The 23,039-nt window shown below is 44.7% G+C and overlaps 1 protein-coding gene and 1 gene segment (V, D, J or C); both read left to right on the top strand.

Moving 5' to 3' along the window:
• Window positions 1–7,935: 7,935 nt before the first annotated feature.
• Window positions 7,936–23,039, top strand: part of LOC133366938 (uncharacterized) — a 122,430-nt gene continuing 107,326 nt past the window's right edge. The window contains exons 1-4 of the mRNA XM_061590487.1: window positions 7,936–8,085; window positions 8,733–9,031; window positions 16,607–16,625; window positions 18,551–18,841. Coding sequence (XP_061446471.1) covers window positions 8,040–8,085; window positions 8,733–9,031; window positions 16,607–16,625; window positions 18,551–18,841 — 655 coding nt within the window. The 5' untranslated portion in view covers window positions 7,936–8,039. The remainder of the gene's footprint in view (window positions 8,086–8,732; window positions 9,032–16,606; window positions 16,626–18,550; window positions 18,842–23,039) is intronic.
• On the top strand, window positions 17,412–19,524 carry LOC133365972 (T cell receptor alpha variable 26-2-like). The segment is given in 2 exon segments: window positions 17,412–17,728; window positions 18,551–19,524. Coding segments are annotated over 2 exon segments (474 nt in total).

The raw sequence follows: 23,039 nt of genomic DNA, 5'->3' as shown, positions 1-23,039 counted from the left end.
AGGGTCAGCTAAAGATCACCCCCACAGTGAGTGGCTCAGGGGTTACGTGCCCTGCCACCTGTGCAGCCGTGGGCAAGCTGCAGAGTCCCAAGGAGCCCAGTTGCCCCCCAGCTGGCAGTTGCGGACAAGGAAGGGGCTGGCTTGTGCAGCTGTGGCAAGCTGAGGAGGCCCTAGCCAGCTGGGGAGGACTGGCCTCAGGGGGAGGCAATGGTAAACCCCCTCTGAATACCGCTTACCATGAAAACCCTATTCATAGGTTCGCCATAAGTCAGTATCGACTTGGAGGCAGTCCATTTCCATTTTTTAAAAGAATGTACCTATAGCCCACAGATATTTCTATCACGTTTTAAAAAGCAGGGAAATTGGGCAGCTATAGTGAATGCACCAGGGGAGCATGAGAACTGGCCTCCTATCTGAGATATTGTACTGCCCTACAAATTTGTCAAAATGCAAACACAATTTGGGTTGGTCTTTCACAGTCCAATCCACTTCCTGCGTAGCTTGGAAGAATTTGGTAACATGTGCCTCTGAGCATATGGTGAGTGGCGGCAACATCTGCCATCTCCAAAGATGGAGAATTACATTTTTGTATGTTTGTTGGTGTTCTTTTTGGTTTGCTTCTTTCCTGTGTTACTACTGTTTCTATAGAGAATGTAATCTAGAAAATATTATTTCCCTCATTATTCATCCTAGAAACCTGTATCAAATTTATTTTTATGAATTTCAATGCCTTTTTATTGGTCAATGTCATATGATGGTGAAGACAGCCTTTTGTGTTTCAAATTGGAGGTTATGTTCTATTTTATTTTGGGTGCATTAACAGTTGAATCTGAAACTGCACTTTGATGTCAAATCAGACTGATTACAATATGTTGCTACTTAAACAATGACTCTAGCTGTTGGAAAAAAACAAACTTGGCCCACCCAAGATGCATGTTTTCAGCCTCTTATGTTTAAACCACTTCATTTAAGGAAAAATGGGCATGGTCAATTAAAAACATAGAGCACACCTAGAAATTTGCTAGAATATATTTCACCTGCCACTGTTTTATCTTGTGCAAACTGAGACACTCTGGATGTCCACTGGAGACTATTCTGCAGAATAGACAGTGCTGTTATTCCACAATTATTCTTTTGGGTTTTTTTTAGTGTATATTTTACGAAGTGTTGCTGTGCTTCACATATTCACAGAAACAGAGCAAAAGAAAATGATTTCCTATAGGAAACTTTACTAAAATTGCAAAGTAAATTAAACATATTTAAAGTGACTATCTGAACTATATGTATTTTATCTTAATATTGTTGCTTCCTCCCTGCTAAAACAATATCAACACAGCACATGTCTTGTTTCTATTATTTGGGCTGATTGCAGGTGTTGCCACCACACACCATATGCTCAGAGGCACATGCTACCAAATTCTTCCAAGCTACATAGGAAGTGGATTGGACTGTGAAAGACCAACCCAAAATGTGTTTGCATTTTGACAAATTTGTAGGGCAGTACAATAGAGAGGAGTTCAGGTCTCCTGCTCCCCTGGTGCATTCACTATAGCTGCCCAATTTCCCTGCCTATTAAAGTTTGATAGAAATATCTGTGGGCTATAGGTACGTTCTTAAACCGCAAGGCTTTTTTTACCTATTAGTGAATTTCTCTGCTTTTTAATCCAGGAGGTAAGAAATGGAAACCTGTGCAAGTTTGCTGAGAATGGATTGATCAGTTGCATGCTTATTGAGTTCATTGACAGCTTATTGACTTATTGAGATTTACTCCCCTGCAATCATGCTTACGATAGGTGAAAGTGACCACAGGGAATGGGGAGGGGAGGAGGAGGAGGAGGGAGGGAAGGAAGGGCAGAGAGGAGGAGGGGGATGGGAGCAGGTAAGAGGAGGAGGGGAGGAGAAGGGCAGGTTTGATCATTTGCATGTTTATTGAGTTCAGTGGGATTTACTCGCGTGCAATCATGCTTAGGATAGGTAAAACTGACTATTTAATTAATTAATTAATTAATTTAATTTATATACCGCCCTAAGCCAAAAAGGCTCTCTGGGCAGTGTACATAGAGGATAAACAAGAAAATATATGAATAGAACAAATATAAGAAAATCAAAAAGCAGAACAAACAAAGAACAGAAACCAAACAACATCAGAACATACCAGCAATGAAACACTGTTTTAAAATACACTACAAAACAATTTCTTTAAAAAGAATATTTAAAATTTTTAAAATGCCTGGGAGTATAAAAAGGTTTTCACCTGGCGCCGAAAAGATAGCAGCGTCGGTGCCAGGTGTACCTCATCGGGGAGACTATTCCACAATTCGGGGGCCACCACTGAAAAGGCCCTGGATCTAGTCACCGCCCTCCGAGCTTCTCGATGTGATGGCACTCGGAGGAGGGCCTTAGATGTCGAGCGCAGTGTACGGGTAGTTTCGTATTGGGAGAGGCGTTCCACCAGGTATTGCGGTCCCATGCCGTGTAGGGCTTTATAGGTCAAAACCAGCACTTTGAATTTAGCCCGGAAACAAATAGGAAGCCAGTGCAGACGGGCCAGAACAGGTGTTATATGAGCGGACCGTCTGGTCTGCGTCAATAGTCTGGCTGCTGCATTCTGGACTAACTGTAGTTTCTGAACTATCTTCAAGGGCAGCCCAACGTAGAGCGCATTGCAGTAGTCCAACCTAGAAGTTACCAGAGCGTGAACAACTGAGGCGAGGTCATCACTGTCCAGATAGGGACGTAGCTGGGCTACCAACTGAAGATGGTAGAAAGCGTTCCGTGCCACCGAGGCCACCTGGGCCTCGAGAGACAAGGAAGGATCGAAAAGAACTCCCAAGCTACGAACCTGTTCCTTCAAGGGGAGTGTAACCCCATCAAGAACAGGATGAACATCCTCCATCTGGGCAGTGAAGGCACTCACCAGCAGCGTCTCGGTCTTGTCTGGATTGAGCTTCAGTTTATTAGCCTCCATCCAGTCCATTATCGTGGACAGGCAACGGTTTAACACGTTAACAGCCTCACCTGAAGAGGATGAAAAGGAGAAATAGAGCTGCGTGTCATCAGCATACTGATGACAACGCACCCCAAAACTCCTGATGACCGTACCCAGCGGCTGCATGTAGATGTTGAAAAGCATGGGGGACAGTACCGATCCCTGCGGGACTCCACAACGGAGAGTCCAGGGTGTCAAGCAATGTTCCCCAAGCACTACCTTCTGGTGACGACCCACCAAGTATGAGCGGAGCCACTGCCAAGCAGTACCCCCGACTCCCAACTCCGTGAGTCTTCCCAGAAGGATACCATGGTCGATGGTATAAAAAGCAGCTGAGAGATCAAGGAGAATCAACAGAGTCACACTCCCCCTGTCCCTCTCCCGACAGAGGAGGGCGACCAAGGCTGTTTCGGTGCCAAACCCAGGCCTAAAACCGGATTGAAATGGATCAAGATAATCAGTGTCATCCAAGAGCCCCTGGAGCTGGCCGGCAACCACCCGTTCCAGGACCTTGCCCAGGAACGGAACATTCGCCACAGGTCTATAGTTGTTCACCTGGTTATCTGGGTCCAAGGAGGGTTTCTTCAGGAGTGGTCTCACCACCGCCTCTTTTAGGCAGTCAGGAACCACTCCCTCTCTTAAAGAGGCATTTATTACCTGCTTGGCCCAGTTGGCGGTTCCGGACCTGCTAGCTTTCACCAGCCAAGAGGGGCAAGGGTCCAGAACAGACGTGGTCGCCCGCACCAGTCCAAGGATCTTGTCAACATCCTCGAGCTGCACCAACTGGAACTCATCCAATAAATGGGGACAAGACCGTGCTCTGGATGCTTCATTAGGACCAACTGCTATAATATTGGAGTCTAAGTCCCAACGAATGCAAGCGATCTTATCTTGAAAATGCCTGGCAAATTCATCACAGCGGGCTACAGATGAATCTATGATGTCCCGAGGGCCAGAATGTAAAAGCCCTCGTACAATTTTAAAAAGCTCCGCTGGGCGGGAGAGTGATGACTTAATAATATCAGCAAAATATCTCTTTTTTGCTACCCTCACCGCTACTATATACTGTTTTGAACAGGCACTTACCAAGGCATAATTACATTCATCAGGAGTCCGCCTCCATCTGCACTCAAGCCTTCTCTGCTCTTGCTTCATCGCTCTCAGCTCCAAGGTATTCCATGGAGCTGTATGAGCTCTGCAAGGGAGAGGGCGCTATGGGGGAGGAGGAGGTGGAGTGGAGAGGAGAGGGAAGGAGAAAGGGAGGGGAGAGGGGAGCAGAAGGAGGGGGAGGGGAAGGATGGTTTGGAAATGGAGGAGCACTGGAAGGGGGAGGGATGGCCAAAAGGGAGGTAATGGGAGGGAGGAGGAGGGGAGGTCAGGTTTGATCATTTGCATGCTTATTGAGTTCAATGGGATTTACTCCCGTGCAATCATGCTTAAGATAGGTAAAACTAACCAAGGGGAAGAGGAGGAGGAGGAGGGGAGAGGGGAGGGGGATGAGGAGGAGGGGTGGGAGGAAGAGGGGATTGGAAGGGGATGGGGAGGGAGAGAGGTTCTGGTTTAAGGTTAGGTTTTGGGTTAGGTTCCAGGTTAGGGTTGGATTTTGGATCAGAGTTAGACTTCCAGTTAGGGTTAGCTGCCGGGTAATGGCTAGGGTTAGGCTTGCATTCCAGTTTAGGTTCTGGGTAAGGGTTAAGTTCTGAGTTAGGGTTAAGGTTCCAATTAGAGTTAGGGTTCCTGTTCCTGTTCGGGTTATTGTTAGGGTTAGGTTCTGGGTTAGGGTTAGGAAGAAGAGGATATGTGGGATGGGGGGAATTGGACTCTTGCAGAGTCAGAAAGAGTTAGGGTTAGGGTTACAGTGTATTGTCTATACTGACTAGCAATGACTCTCTGGGGTTTCTGGCATTCTCCCTTCCCCCAATGGCTGCCCAGAAGGGAATGTGGCTCTTGGCGTAAAAAACCCCCATCCCTACATCTGCTGAAAGACTAGTGTTAGATAATATTAGACTCTTGACTTAGTGGTCTTACAAGTCCACACTTTGAACTTAATTTTTTATACCCCCCTCACTTTTAGAAGTCTTGCTGCATTGTGGCATTGGGAGATGAGGTTTCAGACCCTTGGCCCCTCAACTGCGGTGTGCCACAGGGCTCTATCCTTTCTCCCATGCTATTTAACATTTATGTAAAACCACTGGGAGCTATCATCAGGAGGTTTGGGCTGCAGTGCGACCAATATGCGGATGACACTCAGCTCTACCTCTCATTTAAGTCCTCACCAGAGTTGGCTGTGGAGACCATGTCCAAGTGCCTGGACTCCGTGAGTGGATGGATGGGAAGAAACAGGCTAAAGCTGAATCCTGATAAAACGGAGGTACTGCTTGTGGGAGACAAAGGAGGGTTGGGAAATATTGACCTGGTGTTTAATGGGGTAAAACTGCCCCTGAAGGACCAGGTCCGCAGCCTCGGGGTGATCCTTGATTCCGGGCTGACCATGGAGGCTCAGGTTTCATCAGTATGCCGGGCAGCTTGGGGTCAATTGCGTCTCATCCGAAGGCTGCAACCCTACCTTCCTGTCCACCAGCTCCCACTCGTAGTGCATGCTCTGGTCACCTCTCGTTTAGACTACTGCAATGCGCTCTACATGGGGTTACCCTTGAAAACAGTCCGGAAATTACAACTGGTACAAAACACGGCGGCTCGTTTACTTACGAATAGCCGCCGTTATGATCATATTACCCCAGTGTTATACAATCTTCACTGGCTTCCAGTTATTTTCCGGGCTCAATTCAAGGTGTTGGTATTAACCTTTAAATCCCTATACGGTTTCGGCCCAGTATACCTGAAGGAGCGCCTCCAACGTCATAAAGTGTGCCGCCCTACAAGATCTGCCACTCAGGGCCTTCTCTCGGTTCCGCCAACTAAAGTGGCTAGGTTGGTGAGGACTCGAGGGAGGGCTTTTTCTGTGGCAGCCCCCATGATTTGGAACTCCCTCCCAATGGATCTTCGACATGCCCCTTCCCTAGATATATTTCGCCGGGGCCTGAAAAGTTGGCTTTTCCATCAGGCCTTTACGACCTTTGAGACTTCCAAGGTGAACTAGTTCAATTGAACAATCTACTAAATACTGTAATTTTTGCATTGTACTGTACAGGCTATATTGTTTATTGTATTTTATCATGTTTTTATTGTACGCTGCCTAGAGTGGCCACTGGCTAGATAGGCGGCCTATAAATTAAAGTTTATTATTTTATTATTATTATTTGGGGACCATCCTCCTTTTGCTAAGAGGGACCCTGGACATCTGCCCCAAAGCCCTGACACTGCTATTAAACTGCTAGACTGGCAAATGAGGCAGCTCGATAGGACCACATGTCACCCGTCTTGAAAGTGCAGCACCGACCGGCAGTGAGCTACTGGGCCCAGCTCCAGGCAAATAAGCCCTACATGGCTTGAGACCCAAGTACCTAAAAGAATGCCTTCCCCAGTATCAACCATCTTGGACTCTAAATTGGCAGGTGAGGCCTTATTGGTGATGCCACCAGTGGTGGCTCCCCAGTTGGTGATGACCCATGACAGGGTCTTTTCTGTGGTGGCTCCCCATGTGTGGAATGTCTTTCCTTGTGAGGTGTGTCTGTCTCCGTCATTATTGACTTTTAGGAGGAATGTGAAAACATCCCTGTTTACCTAGGCATTTGATGACTGAAGGAGACTCTTCCTGGCAAGCTGGACATCAGTGGATGCATCTAGTTGTGGGGGAACAGCAGTGGTGTTTTATCTATTCCTGGGCCGTGGTGCAGCTATGGTGTATAAATGCCTGCTCAGTATACATGTCTACTCAGAAGGATGTTCCACTGAGTTTAATGGGGTTTCCTTCCAAGTGAGTATAAGACTGCATCCTCAGTGGGACTTACTTTGAATAGACACGTATAGGATCATGCTGTAAATGATGCATTCAGTTACAACTTTCATCACTATTCATTTTCTCCTTCTCGTCCTTCTAAACAACAACAGTAGTTCCCACATTCCATGATGATAAACTCCCCCATTGAGTTTTGTCAGTCTCCCCTGTGAAAACCTGGAACTTGGTGTTCTAAAAAGAAAGGAAGAAAGAAAGAATTTGAGTCTAGATTTTGGGGAGGGAGAGTTCCATGTTGTGGTTGCTGTCTTATATGACAAACCACCAAGTTGATTTAATTTTTGTTTTATTTTATTTGCAAAAAATGGGGGGGGGGTGTAAAATGAATAAAGAAATAATTAACAAGACCACTGTTGTTCTTTCCATTGCTATTTATTTTTACATCTTTTAGCCGCTGTGTTGTATAGAAGATAAATGGGGATCTCCTGGGAAACCTCTAAGTGATTTCCAGTTGATCAGCAAGGACTCTGATTCCAACTTGTCTGCTTTTCTTCTCCTTCTGGCTGCTGAGATGAAGAACATTGTTTGGGAGGTGGAGTTTTGAGGGATGTGACTATGAGCTCCTTTCTGGTCCAACAATTGCCGCCTTGGACTCCTGCTGGGAGGAAGGGCGGGATATAAATAAATAAATAAAATAAATAATAAATAATGAACAAGAAAATCCTGGGCTCCTCCTGTGCCTAGAGGCAGCCTGTTCCTTTCTTCTAAGAGGACATTGCCTTCCCTGAGCCAGTGTTGTGAGCCTAGCTTCATCTGGTAGGCTTTTGGCATTCCAGCTAAAAAAGTACACAATCTGGATCTTGTAAGCATGAAACCTGTTTTAACAAATTGGGCTATTGCTTGATCTCAAAGCTGTCATGTGGATTTCAGGCATAAGGTGGAGATAGTGAGCCAGTTCAACATCAGGACAATGCCCTACTTGTAAACAGATTGTAGTTTTCTATAAAAAGCAGACAACCCAGGCCCTAACCACATCCTGCTCTCAACTTTAGGTTGATTAAAAATAAAAGTTCACACCAACAAGGAAGGCATGAACTTCATTATATCAAGTCTGCACATACAGGGCAGTGCAAGCCTAGAAGTGGATTGAAACCAAGTTCCTTTGTGATTCTAACCTTCTTCATCCTTGCAACAATGTCTCTTCTTTGGACGTGGCCTGTGTTGATCGTGGGAGTTTTAAGTAAGTGATGGTTGAACCTTAAAGTTGTCTTGACCTCTTTTTTGGCTCACAGATTCTGCCATTGCTTAAGATCTCCTCACCTGCAGGCTTAATAATCTTAACACTTCCCTTGCCAGTTCTCAACGATGAATGTGCACACATACTAATTGTGAGCACAGAGTTAGTGCAGGTTAGAAAACTGAAGATATTTTTTTTAAAAACCCTGAAATGTCCATTATACCTTAGTCTGGGTTTTATATTTGCATTTGAGAAGCGAAAAGCCACAAAGAAGAGAAATAAATAAATCTAACTGAAATACCATGCACTTGAAAGTAAATTGCACCGTGGTGGAGAGGATCCCACCCCTTAGGAAGTATGTTGGATTTCTGCCAGGTTAAACCATTATTTCAGCACGATGTGTGATATTGCTGTATGCCATGGATGGGAAGCCAGTGTCCCTCCAGATGTCGCTGGACTACAGCTCCCATCATCCCTGACCAATCTGGTTGGGGCTGATGGAAGTTGGAGTCAAGAAACATCTGGAGAGCTACAGGCTCACCATCCCTGCTGTGTGTGATTCACCAAGAGCCCCAGAGAAGACCTGCAGTTAACCCACATCCCAATTTACTCATCTAACATAATCTGTCCTGACCTTTTCTTCTCTACAGAAGGGAGTGTTGGGCTAACAGTGAGCCAAACCGAAGGCATTGTGTCTGTCACCCAAGGAGAACGTATCTCTCTTAATTGTTCTTATGATGTGACTGTCTACAGTATATTCTGGTACATTCAGCATCCAAGCCAACCTCCCAAGCTCTTCCTGAGGGATATTGGGAAAGATGACTCAGATGAGGGACATCTTCAGGGCTTCAAAGCCGAGCATGTTAAAGAGAAGAAGACCTTCGACTTGGAGAAATCTGCCAGCCAGCTGAGTGACTCTGCTGTCTATTTCTGTGCCGCGACTGACACAGTGTGGCTGGCCTGAAGAGAAGCAGAGCAAAAACTTGCAGATGGGAAGGAGACAGAATGGAAGAGGAGCATTCACAATATAGTCAGGGACACAAAGCTGAAGCCCTCTGCACATTTACCTGAAAGTGAGTCAGTTCTAAGTAGGGAGAGAGGAGAATTTCAGTTCAGTTTGCATTTAAAGCTGAATTCACTAATAGGCAAAAATCCTTGCGGTTTAAGAATGTACCAATAGCCAACAGATATTTCTATCAAACTTTAAAAAGCAGGGAAATGGGGCAGCTATACTGAATGCACTAGGGGAGCAGGAGACCTGACCTCCTGTCTGAGATATTCAGAGCTTGGAAAAGTTACTTTTTTGAACTACAACTCCCATCTGCCCTAGGCAACATGGCCACTGGATTAGGCTGATGGGAGCTGTAGTTCAAAAAAGTAACTTTTCCAAGCTCTGGAGATATTGGACTGCCCTACAAATTTGTCAAAATGCAAACACAATTTGAGTTGGTCTTTCATAGTCCAATCCACTTCCTGTGTAGCTTGGAAGAATTTGGTACTTCATGCTCATGATCATTTGCAAGCTTGTTAACTTCAGTGGGATTTACTCATGTACAATGATTCTTAGGATAGGTGAAACTGACCTGGGGGAGGGGCAGGAAGGGGAGGAGGAGGGCAGGAGGGGAGGAGATTGGATGGGCGGGCACTGGGTGGAGGGGAAGCCCCTTTCCTTTCCAAAAGGCAAACATTGTGAACAGTATCATTTTTTTCAGGGTTTCCTCCACCTTTTTATTCTACAACAGGCACATATAGCCTCCCACCCAAATTTAAACCAAAGCTGTCCCTGGCCATATCCACACCAGACCTTTATTTCACGTTAGACAGTCATGGCTTCCCCCAAAGAATCCTGGGAAGTGTCATTAGTGAAGGGTGCTGAGAGTTGCTAGGAGAGGCCCTATTCCCCTCACAGAGCCTCAGTCAGACCGCTGACTGTTAAACCAGTCTGGCCACTGGAGCTCTCTCAAGGGAATAGGAGTCTCCTCTCAGCATCCTTCACAAACTACACTTCCCAGGATTCTTTGGGGGAAGCCATGACTGTCTCATGTGAAATCAAAGTCTGGTGTGGGTGTGGCCTCCTGATTAGCCAAGCCAAGCAGTGGTGAGTCTGGCTTTTAGAACACTGACAGTTGGTTCTTACTGAGCATGCTCGACATTATCATTCAGTTCAATATAAAATTCCTTAAATTAATTAAAAATCAGCTAGACATTTTTTAAACTTTTAAACTGCAGAAGATGAAGGTCAGAGTAGGGGAAAGGTCAGTAGAAGGATTACACGTACTCAGTGAACTTGGCTAATTTTTAATTAATTTCAGCAAATTATGGGAACTCTGACAGAAAAACGTCCAAAAGGGATCTGAGTTTTTCTCTCTTTTTTACACTTTGAACTCTCAGTTCTCTCTGACTGTTTTGTGTATCTCAATGAACATTTAGAGGGCTGTTAAGCAAGAGTTTCTGAGTTCAAGACTATAAGTTTTGTAAGGTTTTGTTTTGAAATGAGCTTATGGGAAGCATCAGAATGGCATGGGGGGTATTTTTGATTTAACACTGCGGAATGCAAAACATCCATGCTGACTATAGTATACAGCCACTCTCATGGCAGTATAATCGATGTGGTTTGTACTTTCCAAAACAATATGAGAACTGAAACAGTCATATGTGGACATTCACGTATGTCTGAAATTTGTGTTGCAGTTCTCCAACCAATTTACATTTTTATGAAGCAGTCAATCTGTAAGCACCTTGAAACAGAGCAGTGATTACTAGAAGCCAACATGAATTTATCAAGAACAAATCTTGCCAGACTAATCTTATCTCATTATTTGATCAGATAACCACCCTGGTAGACTGTGGGAATGCTGTGGACATAATATATCTCGACTTCAGCAAAGCTTTTGACAAAGTGCCCCATAATATTCTGATTAGCAAGCTAGCTGAATGTGGGCTGGGTGGAACAGCTATCAGGTGGATCCACAGTTGGCTATAGAAACGTAGTCAACGAGTGCTTATCAATGGTTCCTTCTCAAACTGGGAGGAAGTAACAAGCAGGGTACCTCATTCCTGGGCCCACTGATCTTCAACACTTTTATTAATGACTTGAATGAGGAGGGGCAGGGAATGCTAATCAAATCTGCAAATGATACAAAATTGGGAGGAATATTTGGAAGAAGAAACAAAATTCAAAGAGGTCTTGATAGACTGGAGCATTGGGCTGAAAACAACAGAATGAAATTTAACAGGGATAAGTGCAAAGTTTTATACCCAGGAAAAAGAAACCAAATGCACAGTTGTAAGATGGGAGATACTTGGCTCAGCAATGCTACATGTGAGAAGGATATTGGGATTGTTGTTGATTGCAAGCTGAATATGAGCCAACATTGTGCTGTGGCTGCAAAAAAAGGCAAATGCTATTTTAGGCTGCATGAACAGAAGTATATTTTCCAAATTGCATGAAGTATTGGTTGCTCTCTATTCAGCACTGCTTTGACCTCATCTTGAGTAGTGTGTCAAGTTCTGGACACTGCACTTTAACAAGGATGCAGACAAACTGGAACAAGTTCAGAGGGGGGCAACGAGGATGATCAGGGGACTAGAAACAAAGCCCTATGAGGAGAGACTGAAAGAACTGGGCATGCTTAACCTTGGGAAGAGAAGACTGAGAGGAGATATGATAGCACTGTTCAAGTACTTGAAAGGTTGCCACATAGAGGAGGACCAGGATCTTTTCTCCATCATCCCAGAGTGCAGGACATAGAATAATGGGCTCAAGTTGCAGGAAGCCAGATTTTCACTGAACCTCAGAAAAAACTTCCTAACTGTTAGAGCCATACGGCAATGGAACTAATGACCTAGAGAGGTGATGGACTCTTCAACACTGGAGGCATTCAAGAGGCAGCCAGACAGCCATCTGTCGGGTATAGTTTAATTTGGATTCCTGCGTTGAACAGGGGGTTGGACTTGATGACCTAATAGGCCACTTCAAACTCTATGATTCTATGATTTTATGAAATTCGATCCAGTTTGCATTTAAAGCTGAATCTATGAACTTTGCGCTTTCCAAAACAATATGAGAACTGAAACAGCCATCCTTAGACATTCACACAAGTCCAGATTTTGTGATGCAGTTCTCCCATCACACACTATGTACACAAATATATATATTAGGGTAAAGTGTGCATGCCAATGCATACGTTGGTGAAATTAACATACAAAAATGCATTGCATTCGGGGGAAGCCACTTTGCAAAAATGTGTGTTATGCAAAACCTCATCGGAAAATATGTGTATGAGGAGAAATATTGATGCTGACTAAAATGCTGACGAGTTTTCACTAATGTGGAGAATTAAACTTAATACTGTAGGAATGAGAAACAGAGATTGACAGGTTCACCCATAGCTAATCATATTACAGCCTTGGGCTTCTAAGCCAAGCTACTGAACAGACTATATATACCCTTTAGGGCAGGGGTGGGCAATCATGCAGGAAGAGCTGGAGGGGCTGTTTAACCCTTTCATTCACACAAACGTTGTGGTCCCTCCCCCCGACAATATTTGGGCCTGGGGAAAGTGGGACTGATCACGTGGCTATAGAATGCCATTAGCATTCCAGAAGTCTGGAAGCACAGCTGCTGTTCCATTTTAAAGCAGAACAGCCATGATAGGCTGCTGCTAATTGATCCACTTTGAGAAGCACCCTGAGCCCATGACAGTTTCAAAGCAGATCACTCGAGCACATCAGTCCATTCATACACTACACATAGTCCTTCTCTCATACTTTTATAAAAACCTGCCCCTTCCTTATTTCAGTTATTTAACCCTGTGCACACAGAGAAGTGTCTCACATTTCCTTTCACTCACACACAACGGAACAGAAAATTTGACCTTACGGCAAACGTGCCATTTGAGGCCTTTGGCACATACAGCTTCTCACTGTTGGAGATGCTCTTGACTCACCACTCTTCTGGCTGACTAGAGGAGAGTGTTAGTTTCTATCGTTCCCAATCATGTTCTCAATGATGTCTTTTTCACAGGCCTGTCTTTTGTCCCGTAGTGTCATGGCCCCGTCAGAGGACTCCTCAGATGAGGACAACTCGCAAGTAACAGCAGCAGACCCAGGAGCAGCAGACTCAGAAGGAGACATGGAGGAGCCTCCTGAGAATCCAGCTCCTTCTCCTCCTCAGCTGCAGAGCACCCCAGATACAACAGAGTCCCTGCAGCCAGACACAGACAGTGAACAGGATACTCCCCCTCACCTGCAGAACGTAGACAGCAGAAGGTCAGGCAGAAGAGAGGCAGGCCTGTCTCCTTCAGGCCCAAACGCTGAGGACTCACACCTGCTGTCAACCTTGCTCTTTATAAGGCACACCTTGGCTGCAGCTTGTTGCTGACTGCAACGTCAGGCGTGGCTTGTGTGTTCCTAGTTTCCTGGCACCCTCTTTCGGACTGACCCCTTGGCACTTGATTCCGGACCTCTACTGACCTCACTTCTGGACTCCTGACTCGGCAAGTACGCTTCGGACAAGCCTGGCCCTTATCAGCTCCCCTCCTCCTAGACCTGTCAGATTTATGACCAGACTGCCGGCTAAGGACTTTGCTTCCCTGCCAACCACCCAGGAATTTCCAGCCCCCCACCGGCACTGCTCACACAGTGTAGAGCTGACACGTAGATGGAATCAGAGAAACTCCTTTTGTCAAAGGAAGTCAGCTGCTCAGGCAGCTGAGGTTTTTGTGACTTTATTAAGATAACTCCCATAAAGTCAGCTTTTGATTTGTACTTGAGAGGAAACGGCAGAAAAGCCAAAAGAAGAGAATTCACTGAGTTGAGGAAGGAGGCAACCTTTGCAAGTTTTCTGCATTTCAGCGCCGTATCTGAAGGGAGACATCCCAACTGAAGCATACACATCCTTCAGGATGGTCTCAAGAGAAAGACTAGCTCAGTGGAAGCATCTCTTTGGATTACTTCTCCTATGTAAGTGGAACAATCATTAGAAACAGTAACAGTAACAATAACAGACAAGGATAATTAAATAGTTCCAGTCCCCATAATTCATTCACTTGGGGACTTTTTCCAGCTTATATTCAATTAATTGACCAGAGAATAGTAATAGTAATAGTAGTTCAAACAATACTGCCACTACTAAGTAGTTCTCCTACAACCAGTAGCATCAGAAACTAATATCAATAGAAGATATTGCTGGGATTAGAAACAGAAGTCTTCCTAGACTCTAACTAGCATGTAATGCTGGAATGATGACTAGATGTGTACCTATTATTGGTATTAGTTACTATAATAAGCTAGTTACTTGTTACTGTTAACTGCAATTAATAGAAGCGTGATGATTATGTACAGTTGTGCAAGATTACAAGATTGACATATAGCGAAATGAAAGCAGCAAGGAGGGAGAGAAATATGGGTGGCACAAGTGATGGATGGACAAAGTGAGGAATGGGAGGCATAGATTTATCATCATTGAGTAAGAGGTAGCATGGGTCTACTGTCTGTATGTGTGAGAGAGAGGGCTAGGGAAAGGGATGAAGTGGGAAGATTACATAGGAAGAATGGCAAACAGGCAGAAATACATCAAAGAGAACTCATGGAATGCTGCTGACTTATTCTAGGCAGCGAAATCATTGGCAATTTCCCCCAATCTCCTGAAGTCTCCAGCTATGTGGGAAGAATTGCCCAGATCTCGTGTGTTCACAACATCCCTGCATACGACGAACTATTCTGATACAAGCAAAACCAAGGGAGAGCCCCTCACGCTATCATCTCTGGTTTCCTTAAAACTGAGGAAGATGATTGGTTGAAGATGGAAATTGACAAAGGAAGCAAGTCTACTCAGCTCTTCATCAGAGAGGTGGAGATGGCAGATGTCGGGGTCTATTACTGTGCCGTGAGAGACGCACGGGTGGGAAATGCAAGGAGAGCTGAACAGAAACCTGCAGGGGGGAGTGGCTTCAGTCCTCTTCTCTGACATGAACCTGCATGCATGTCATACTGTCAGTGAATAAATCAACTTGCACACTGCGTTGCCTTTTGTTTTCTCCTTCTTGCCCCACTTGAGAACAGCAGGGCTTGCTTTCCATAAGATCAAAAAGCAAGTCTTGCTTCATTTGCGTGGATCTGCATACAACATAGTCTTCATCTGAAACCTGCAATTCCAGTCTAGAGTCCTGAGTATGAAAAGAGAGAGTTAATTGGTGCAACATCTACTTTTTCCCTATTTGGCTCTCAAAACTATAATGTTAGGAAATGCTACCAGAAAATACCAGCTTGTACCCACAGTATAATTACTACTACTACTACTACTACTACTACTACTACTACTACTACTACTACTAATAATAATAATGTATATACCACTTAATGGAAAAATAAGCTTCTAAGTTTACAAAATAAAAAAGAAATGTAAGCATCCATAACTAAAATACACAACAAAACAAAATCATTAAACTACATAGTGATTAAAACAGGAGACTCAGGACAAGAGATCAAGGGAATGTCAGGAGATCAGGTGCATCTTCAAAAACCATCAAAATGTGCCCTATTTCAGCAGGGAGTGCAATCCATAACATGCGTGCTGCTATCCCCTAGGCTTGAAGTCTCCACTTTGCCTGTAAATGTTAGTGGACCAGGGCTAACTAATTAGGACAGGAGTTGATTCGATACCCTCTGTCGACATGGAAAACATAGAATCTCAGTCCTGTATACCAGCCTTCCCCAGCCTGAGAAAGTGGGTGGGGCAACAAATGTAAATTTTATATTTGTATATAACACACACTCACATGACCCCGTCTCTCCTCCATCCAGGCAAGGAAGAGGCCTTATCCGAGTTCAGGACACATCCCAGCCAGGCAAACACTCTCAAGGGGGGGTATGAAGTAGGAGTGGTTGCGTGGTGTGGCTGGACGATGTGTGATTGAGGTGGAGGTGTGGCCTGGGGAGAATCCTGAGGATCAGACAGAGAGGCCAGGAGGGCCACCTTTGGCTGCCGGGCCTGAGGTTATGTACCCCTCCTGCAGCCACTGCCTTTTTTGTTTCCAGTACTGCCCAGCTAAGCTACCCATTGCTAATGCTGCTTTCCTCTACCCAGCTTGGCTAACTTAGTTGGAGGGGCAGGTGATGGGCAGTGGCGGCGCTGGGCTGTGGTCCTCAGCCTAGCGCTGAGAAGCGTAACATTAGAGGAATCAGCTGCTGGAGCCACACCAGTTTCATTTTTCCAGGGAGAGGGCACAGGGGTCATGCTGGAGGTGGGGGCAGAGGACTCTGTATCCAGAACCCCTCCAAACCTGGCACCAGACCTGCTTCACTGTACACCTTCATCCAGTGATCCTTCTTGGCTAAGCCTTGCCATTGGCTTCTTTGTCCTGCCACTGAGGACCCTCACTCTCCTTCCCTTTGTGGTATTATTGGACCGTTCATAAGGAAAGGTGAATTTGCCCTCCGATCCCACTGATTTTTTTTTACTCTTGCTCTCACTTTCTCTCACTTTCACCCCTTCTCTCTCACTTTCTCTCCAACCCTTCAGCTTCTCCCTCTCCCCTCCGGTAAGCTGACACATCATCCCCATGCAACCACTCTCAGCTCACCACTGCTTCATCTCTTTCTGTCCTTATGTTCTGCCCTCCCTACCCCTTCTGGGATAAAGCCTTCAATCAAGACACAATCTGGGTGGTGCTGTATGATCCTAAGGTTCATCTTATCTGTGTTGAGACCAGGGCCTTTAGTGTGATGGCACCTGCCATTTGGAATGCACTCCCAATGAACATCAGGAAGGCACCTACAGCATAGGCATTGAGGTGCCTGCTTAAAACGCACCTGTTCACCAGGTTTTCCCTGAGGAATGTTGATGCATTAAGCTGATCTATTGATTTGTGATGCATTTTTATTTGTTTTATGAATATGATTCTATGGTTGTTCTTATAATGTTCACCACAATGACATGCCCCCCCCTTAATGTTAGTGATACAAAAATTGTTGTAAACACACATTAATTCATTTATCTGACAATCTGCCTTTTAATTACTCTTTCAATTTTTTTCTCTGACAGATCTGTAGCCTTGTCCCTGTTGTTCATTCCTGGATACCTTACTAGGACACTCTACTACCTAGACCAAAGTACCTAAAGTTGCTCATGCTGCGCTCCTGTGTATTTTTTGTAACTTGTGGTAGTTTCTGGGCCAACACCACTAAACTGACAGCAACCTGTCTTCTGGCAGAATAGAGCCAATGTTGTAGTGGAAAGAATTTTCCCCAGTACTGGAATAATTCCCTCCCTCTCTGAATACAGAAGAGATGCATATAGAGACAGGTGTCCTGAGCAATCCCAGGAAATTCCTTCTACTGTTATATGGCTTTCAGACACAAGGTGGAGCCACTGAGCCACTTCTGTGTATACTGAGTCCTAAATAAAATGTTAGAAAACAACCCACAGACATTGTAGCTGCTAACCACATCCTTTGGTCTACCAATCACTGTACTTAAAAAAAAAAAAAAAACTTACCAGGAGAAACAACTTGGCTACGTTTCTTCAAACCTTCTTATACAGGGGATTGTGCAGCACTAAGCCCAGAAGCTGATCAGAATCAACAAATTTTATGCAAGAAAATGCCTCTCCATTGGACTGCGGCTCTGTTAATCATATCAGTGGGTAAGTGATCCTTTCATGGATGCTCTTAGTCTCAAGAACTTCTAATCAGATTATTTTAGCTTCTGATGCTACATCTACAGAATGTATAATCCTCTGCTAGGAATAAAATTCCTTTACCACTTCAGGTTCCTAGTGAGGGATGCCATTTTGAGTAAGAAACTCCTTGCATGGGGGGGAAAATGAGTGATTCTTACTGAATCCCTTCCTTGCTGTGCTAGTTTTCTAATGACAGAGAGATTTTATATGCTGGGCCTTTGTGTGTGTGTGTTTTCTATTGATAGCTGCGATGCTGCTTTTAAATTAATTAAATTCATTTGTCTGCTTGAAGAACGTTGTTATTTTAAATGTAGCAAAGATGGTCGGGGAGCCTTTGAGCTGAGTAACAGTTATTTAAATATCTATACTACACAAAGAAAGAATACAGTTAAATAATAGCCTTACATGAACAGGCATTATGAGATGTTGTGTTTTGTATTTCTCTGTCCTCCTACTAATAACTCCTAGGATCTCTTGAACTTGCCTATGGCTGGAGACTGGAGACTAGGGGGATATATATACATGTTTATCCCTACAATTTCTTAATGTTCCAGTGTGAATGAAATGGAAGGGCCATAGCTCAATGGTAGAGCATCTGCTTTGCAGACAGAAGGTCCCAGGTTCAGTCTCCAGTCTCTCCAGGTAGGGCTGGGAGACAACTCTGCCTGAAACCTTGGAGATCCTCTGCCCATCGGTGTAGACAATACTATATGGACGAGTGGTCTGACTCAATGTAAGGTGGCTTCCTATGTCCCTGTGTCTACCTCATTCTTTTTCTTTTTGTAGGTTCTCTGGGCAGAGCTCAGAAGATCAACCAGACAATGTCAGCTGTAGCATTTGATGGAGCATCACACAGCCTTACTTGCACCCTCTCTTCTGTTACCACGGAGATGATCCAGTGGTACTGGCAGTTCCCTGGGGAAAGGCCTCAGTATATTGGTGGCACATATCCAGGGGACCCTACGGAGAGTGCAGATCCAAAGAGCACAGTGTACTTCGCGAAAGACAAGAAATCTTCCACACTTCTGCTCCATGATGTCACTCTGGCAGAGGCTGCATTCTACTTCTGCGCTCTGAGTGACACACAGTGTGTTCAGGAGGGACTGTCTCCATGCAATAACCTTTGTCAAAGACTGAGCAGAGGAGGAGGTAAAACAGACTATGATGGAGCAGGCAGAGCAAGGAGGACTGTCCATAGACAACATGCACAAAGTTGAACATTGAACATAGTAGGTAGCTGCTTTGTCCTGAGTTAGCAAAAAACCTACCGTGGAGAACCTATTCCTTGACCAATAACCAAAGAGAGAGCGTAGACTTAGAATAGAAAGCTTATGGATGCAGAACAGGAGCAAAAAGAAGAGAAAGAAGTAGAACATTTGAGCTTGTATCTTGCTGCATTACAGAAGGATTGTAAAGTATCTTTCATAGATGATATCTGCGGCAGCAACTTAGTTCATTGTATTGCCTTACCTAAATCCACGCTCAAAGAGAAACTTTCCAAATAGATGCCACGGAAGGCGACTTGTCTCAAGTCGAAACGCGTCTGGCAAATTAGTTGAGATATGTGGTGTATTTTATCTTTGCATTTTATACTTCTGTATTAGAATACCCTTGTAATTTCTTACTGTGTTGTCATTGGGAGTGCATGTACATCTTGTCAGCACAGCAAGCAGTTTACCTCACAATTTGTGGGAGCAAACGGCATGTAGATTACAAATTGGTATTAATTGTGCATTCTGTGGGCTTTCATCGATAGACCATATTTTCCACTATTTATTTCTGCATATTTTTTGGAATGCATCATGTTTTATTACACCTTGACTTTATGTGCTCATTTATACTGAGTTGGACCATTGGTTCATCTAGCTCAGTATGGGCTACGCTGACTGGCAACAGCAGCTCTCCAGGGGTTTAGACAGGGGGCATTCCCAGCCCAACCCAACGTTTTCTATTTGTATGTTATTATGGCCAGGCAATGTGAGATTAACATTCACCCTTGGCTTTGGTGAAGTATTTAGTACCTAATTATCTCCAGGATTTCAGACAGGGTGTCTCTCCCAGCCCTGCCTGGAGATGCCAAGGAATGAACATGGGACATGCAAGACAGATGTTCTGCCATTGAGCAGTAGCCCTTCCCTAATGGAACATCTTGCAGCAGCCCTGTTCTGTATGGCTGCTGAATGGGTTTGTGGCTGGAGCTAGGAATTCAAGACTGAATTAGGAAGTCTCCCAGTTCAAATCTGGTGCCAGCCACAAACTTAGTAGGGAACGGAGCAACAAAGGGCCAGTGCAAGACACGCTTCTGCCCAAGGGAGGCCAACAGAATTGTCATGCTGTTTATTACTATTTGTTATTATTTATTCAATCCATTAGTCACCACATAGGGATCTCCATGGGACTTACACCATTTTAAAAGCATTAGGGTGAACCTAAAATCAGGAAAAATAATAATAAATTGCTATAAAATCTGCATAATAACCACTGGGAGGAAGGGTGGAATATACAGTAAATCTAATAAATAAAAAATAAAATAACCTATGGAACAGCCACAATAAACAGCAAAAACCTCAGCTGCAAATGTGTATCGTCAATATTGAGCGAAATCATAATCCATCAGATGCCTGGGGGGAAGAAGTCCACTTTGACCTTGTAGCGAAGGATGGAAATGATGGTGCCAGGCGGACCTCACTGGGGAGAACATTCCACAACTGGGGAGTCACAATGGAAAAGTTCCTCTCTCTTGTCACAGCCCTCCCTCACAGGGGGCACCTGGAGAAGGGCCTCAGATGAGGAGCAAAGGGCCCAAGTAGCTTCATATTGGGAAAGGTGTTCTGCAAGATTTATTTATTTGTTTTCTATCCCGCCCTTCCTCCCAGCAGCAGCCCAGATGTCAGGGTCCTCCTGACCTATTTGCATTTTGTGACCACACAACACCACTGTGAACATTCCTCTTTCAGCAATGGAGGGATATTCCAATGCCAATTTTTCTCCGGTTCTCATTTTTCCAATCTTAAATTCAGTTCTTCACATTTTCACCTCAGTTTGCAGATTATGTTTTTAAAGTCCTCATGAAAATCTATTAGCATTTTAGTTTTCTCTGTAGCTGTCTAACATGGCTACCCCTTGGGAAGTAATTTTTACAAAGCAATTCTTGATGGCAACTTTAGTAGATCTGTGCAATTGGCATCTTTCCTCACATGGAGGTGCCATCTACTCAACTGCCAAAGTTCTGTTCAGTCTCGCAGAAATTTGAAAATCCCTGGTTCATATAACACTGAATGTTTTCCCCTCCCTTTCCTTCCAGTTGATTTATTTCGAGCCTTCATGCCTTGCTCTTTAGCAACAACAACAACAACAAAACCCCAGAGGTGGTTGCAACAATTAGTAGTAAGACATGACACAGAAGGTAAAAGGGAAGGGAAGGGTAGAGGGGGAAAACAAGCTCACGCACCAATTCATAAAGCTATGGTTCTTATCACACACTTATAAGACAGATTCTGGCTGATTTGGAGAGCAACCCCCTCCCCCTCCATCCATCCCCATCCAATCAGACCTTGGAGAAGAATGGGTGACAACATGCTGGCCATGAAAGATCAAGGATTTGCCCAATTCCACAACTAATCAGCAATTTGAACCAAACCTCTTGCTAATACACCAGTCATTGACTCTTACCAGGATTGCGCATCAATGCTAAGATGGAGTCCTTTTTCAAGACAGCATCTGCCTGTACAGAATGGCAGGGGGAGCTGGTCACCCTTCAGATATTGCTGGAATACAACTCCCACCATCCCTGTCCAAGCTGGTTGGGGCTGATGGGAGATGTCCATCCACATCTGGAGGGCTGCAGGTTCCCCCATTCCTGATTCACAGGGTTTCTTTGATAGCATCTGGAAATGTTGAGGTCCAGTGGGGTGAGAAAACTGAATCAGGACCCTCCTGGAAAACAACCTCTCTTTTCTTTATGCCTTTGCCTGTAAGACAGAAATGCTTTGTCCAACTGAGTCTGAGCACTCTTGAACATCTAAGGCTTGAACATCTAAGGCTTTGCAACCACTTCCCTCTCGTGAAGCATGTTGGCTCCTCAGCTGCAGTGCAGAGCAGATTCCTGGCTCCCTGACTCTTTTGCTCTCACCAACTCATTAATGTTTAAGCCATGCATGGGGAACCTTAGGCCCAGGGGCCAAATGCAGCCCTATTCCAAGCCTTTCTATCTTGCCCTCTGGACTCTCTCCAGGCCACACCCCCTTTGCCCAGGCCACACCCCTCACTGAACCTGCTCCGCACCCTCCTTATTGATTGATTGATTGATTGATTGATTGATTGATTGATTGCACTTGTATACTGCCCCATAGCCGAAGCTCTCTGGGCGGTTTACAGAAATCAAAAACATTAAAACAAATATACAATTTAAAACACATATTTTAAAAACAATTTAAAACACAATTTTAAAATTTAAAACAATATAAAAACAATTTAAAACACATGCTAAAATGCCTGGGAGAAGAGGAAAGTCTTGACCTGGCGCCAAAAAGATAACAGGCGCCAGGCGCACCTCATCATAGAGATCATTTCATAATTTGGGGGCCACCACTGAGAAGGCCCTCTCTCTTGTTTCCACCCTCCGAACTTCCCTTGGAGTAGGCACATGGAGGAGGGTATTTGATCTTGAACATAGTGTACAGGTGGGTTCATATCGGGAGAGGCGTTCCATCAGGTATTGTGGTCCCAAGCCGTGTAAGGCTTTGTAGGTCAAAACCAGCACCTTGAATTGAGCACTGAAACATACAGGCAGCCAATGCAAGCAGGCCAGAATCGGTTTTATCCTTCAGTGTTTTCCCTTGCTTGAAAGGGTCCTTGAGCTCAGATCATGCCCCTACCCCCCACTGGCATGTGGCCCCCAGAAGCCTGGCAAGGAGGGAATGTGGACCTCAGTTTCAAAAATGGTTCTCCACCCCTGGTTTCTGCTAATGGGAGGTTTTCTCCCAAAGCAAATAGGAGGAGAAGGGCCCCAATCCAGATTAGAAGGCCAAGGGGAAGAAAGTGTTAAAGCCAACTACATCTACACCATGGTGCCAATCTGGATTGGGGATCCCAGACCTGTTACTTAATAAAAGAGAGAGACAGAGATCATATTTAGTTTGGCAGAAAGAAGGAAAAAGTCCTACTTGGGTCTTATTAATACATTACCATTTCACTCTAGACCACCCGTGCCCATCATCTTGTTCTAATTAATTGCTTTGATTTGCATTCCTGCATTGAGCAGGGGGTTGGACTT

The sequence above is a fragment of the Rhineura floridana genome, chromosome 11, assembly GCF_030035675.1.
Source record: "Rhineura floridana isolate rRhiFlo1 chromosome 11, rRhiFlo1.hap2, whole genome shotgun sequence".
In the NCBI taxonomy this organism is placed as follows: Eukaryota; Metazoa; Chordata; class Lepidosauria; order Squamata; family Rhineuridae; genus Rhineura; species Rhineura floridana.
This window is presented reverse-complemented; position numbering and strand designations above follow the sequence as displayed.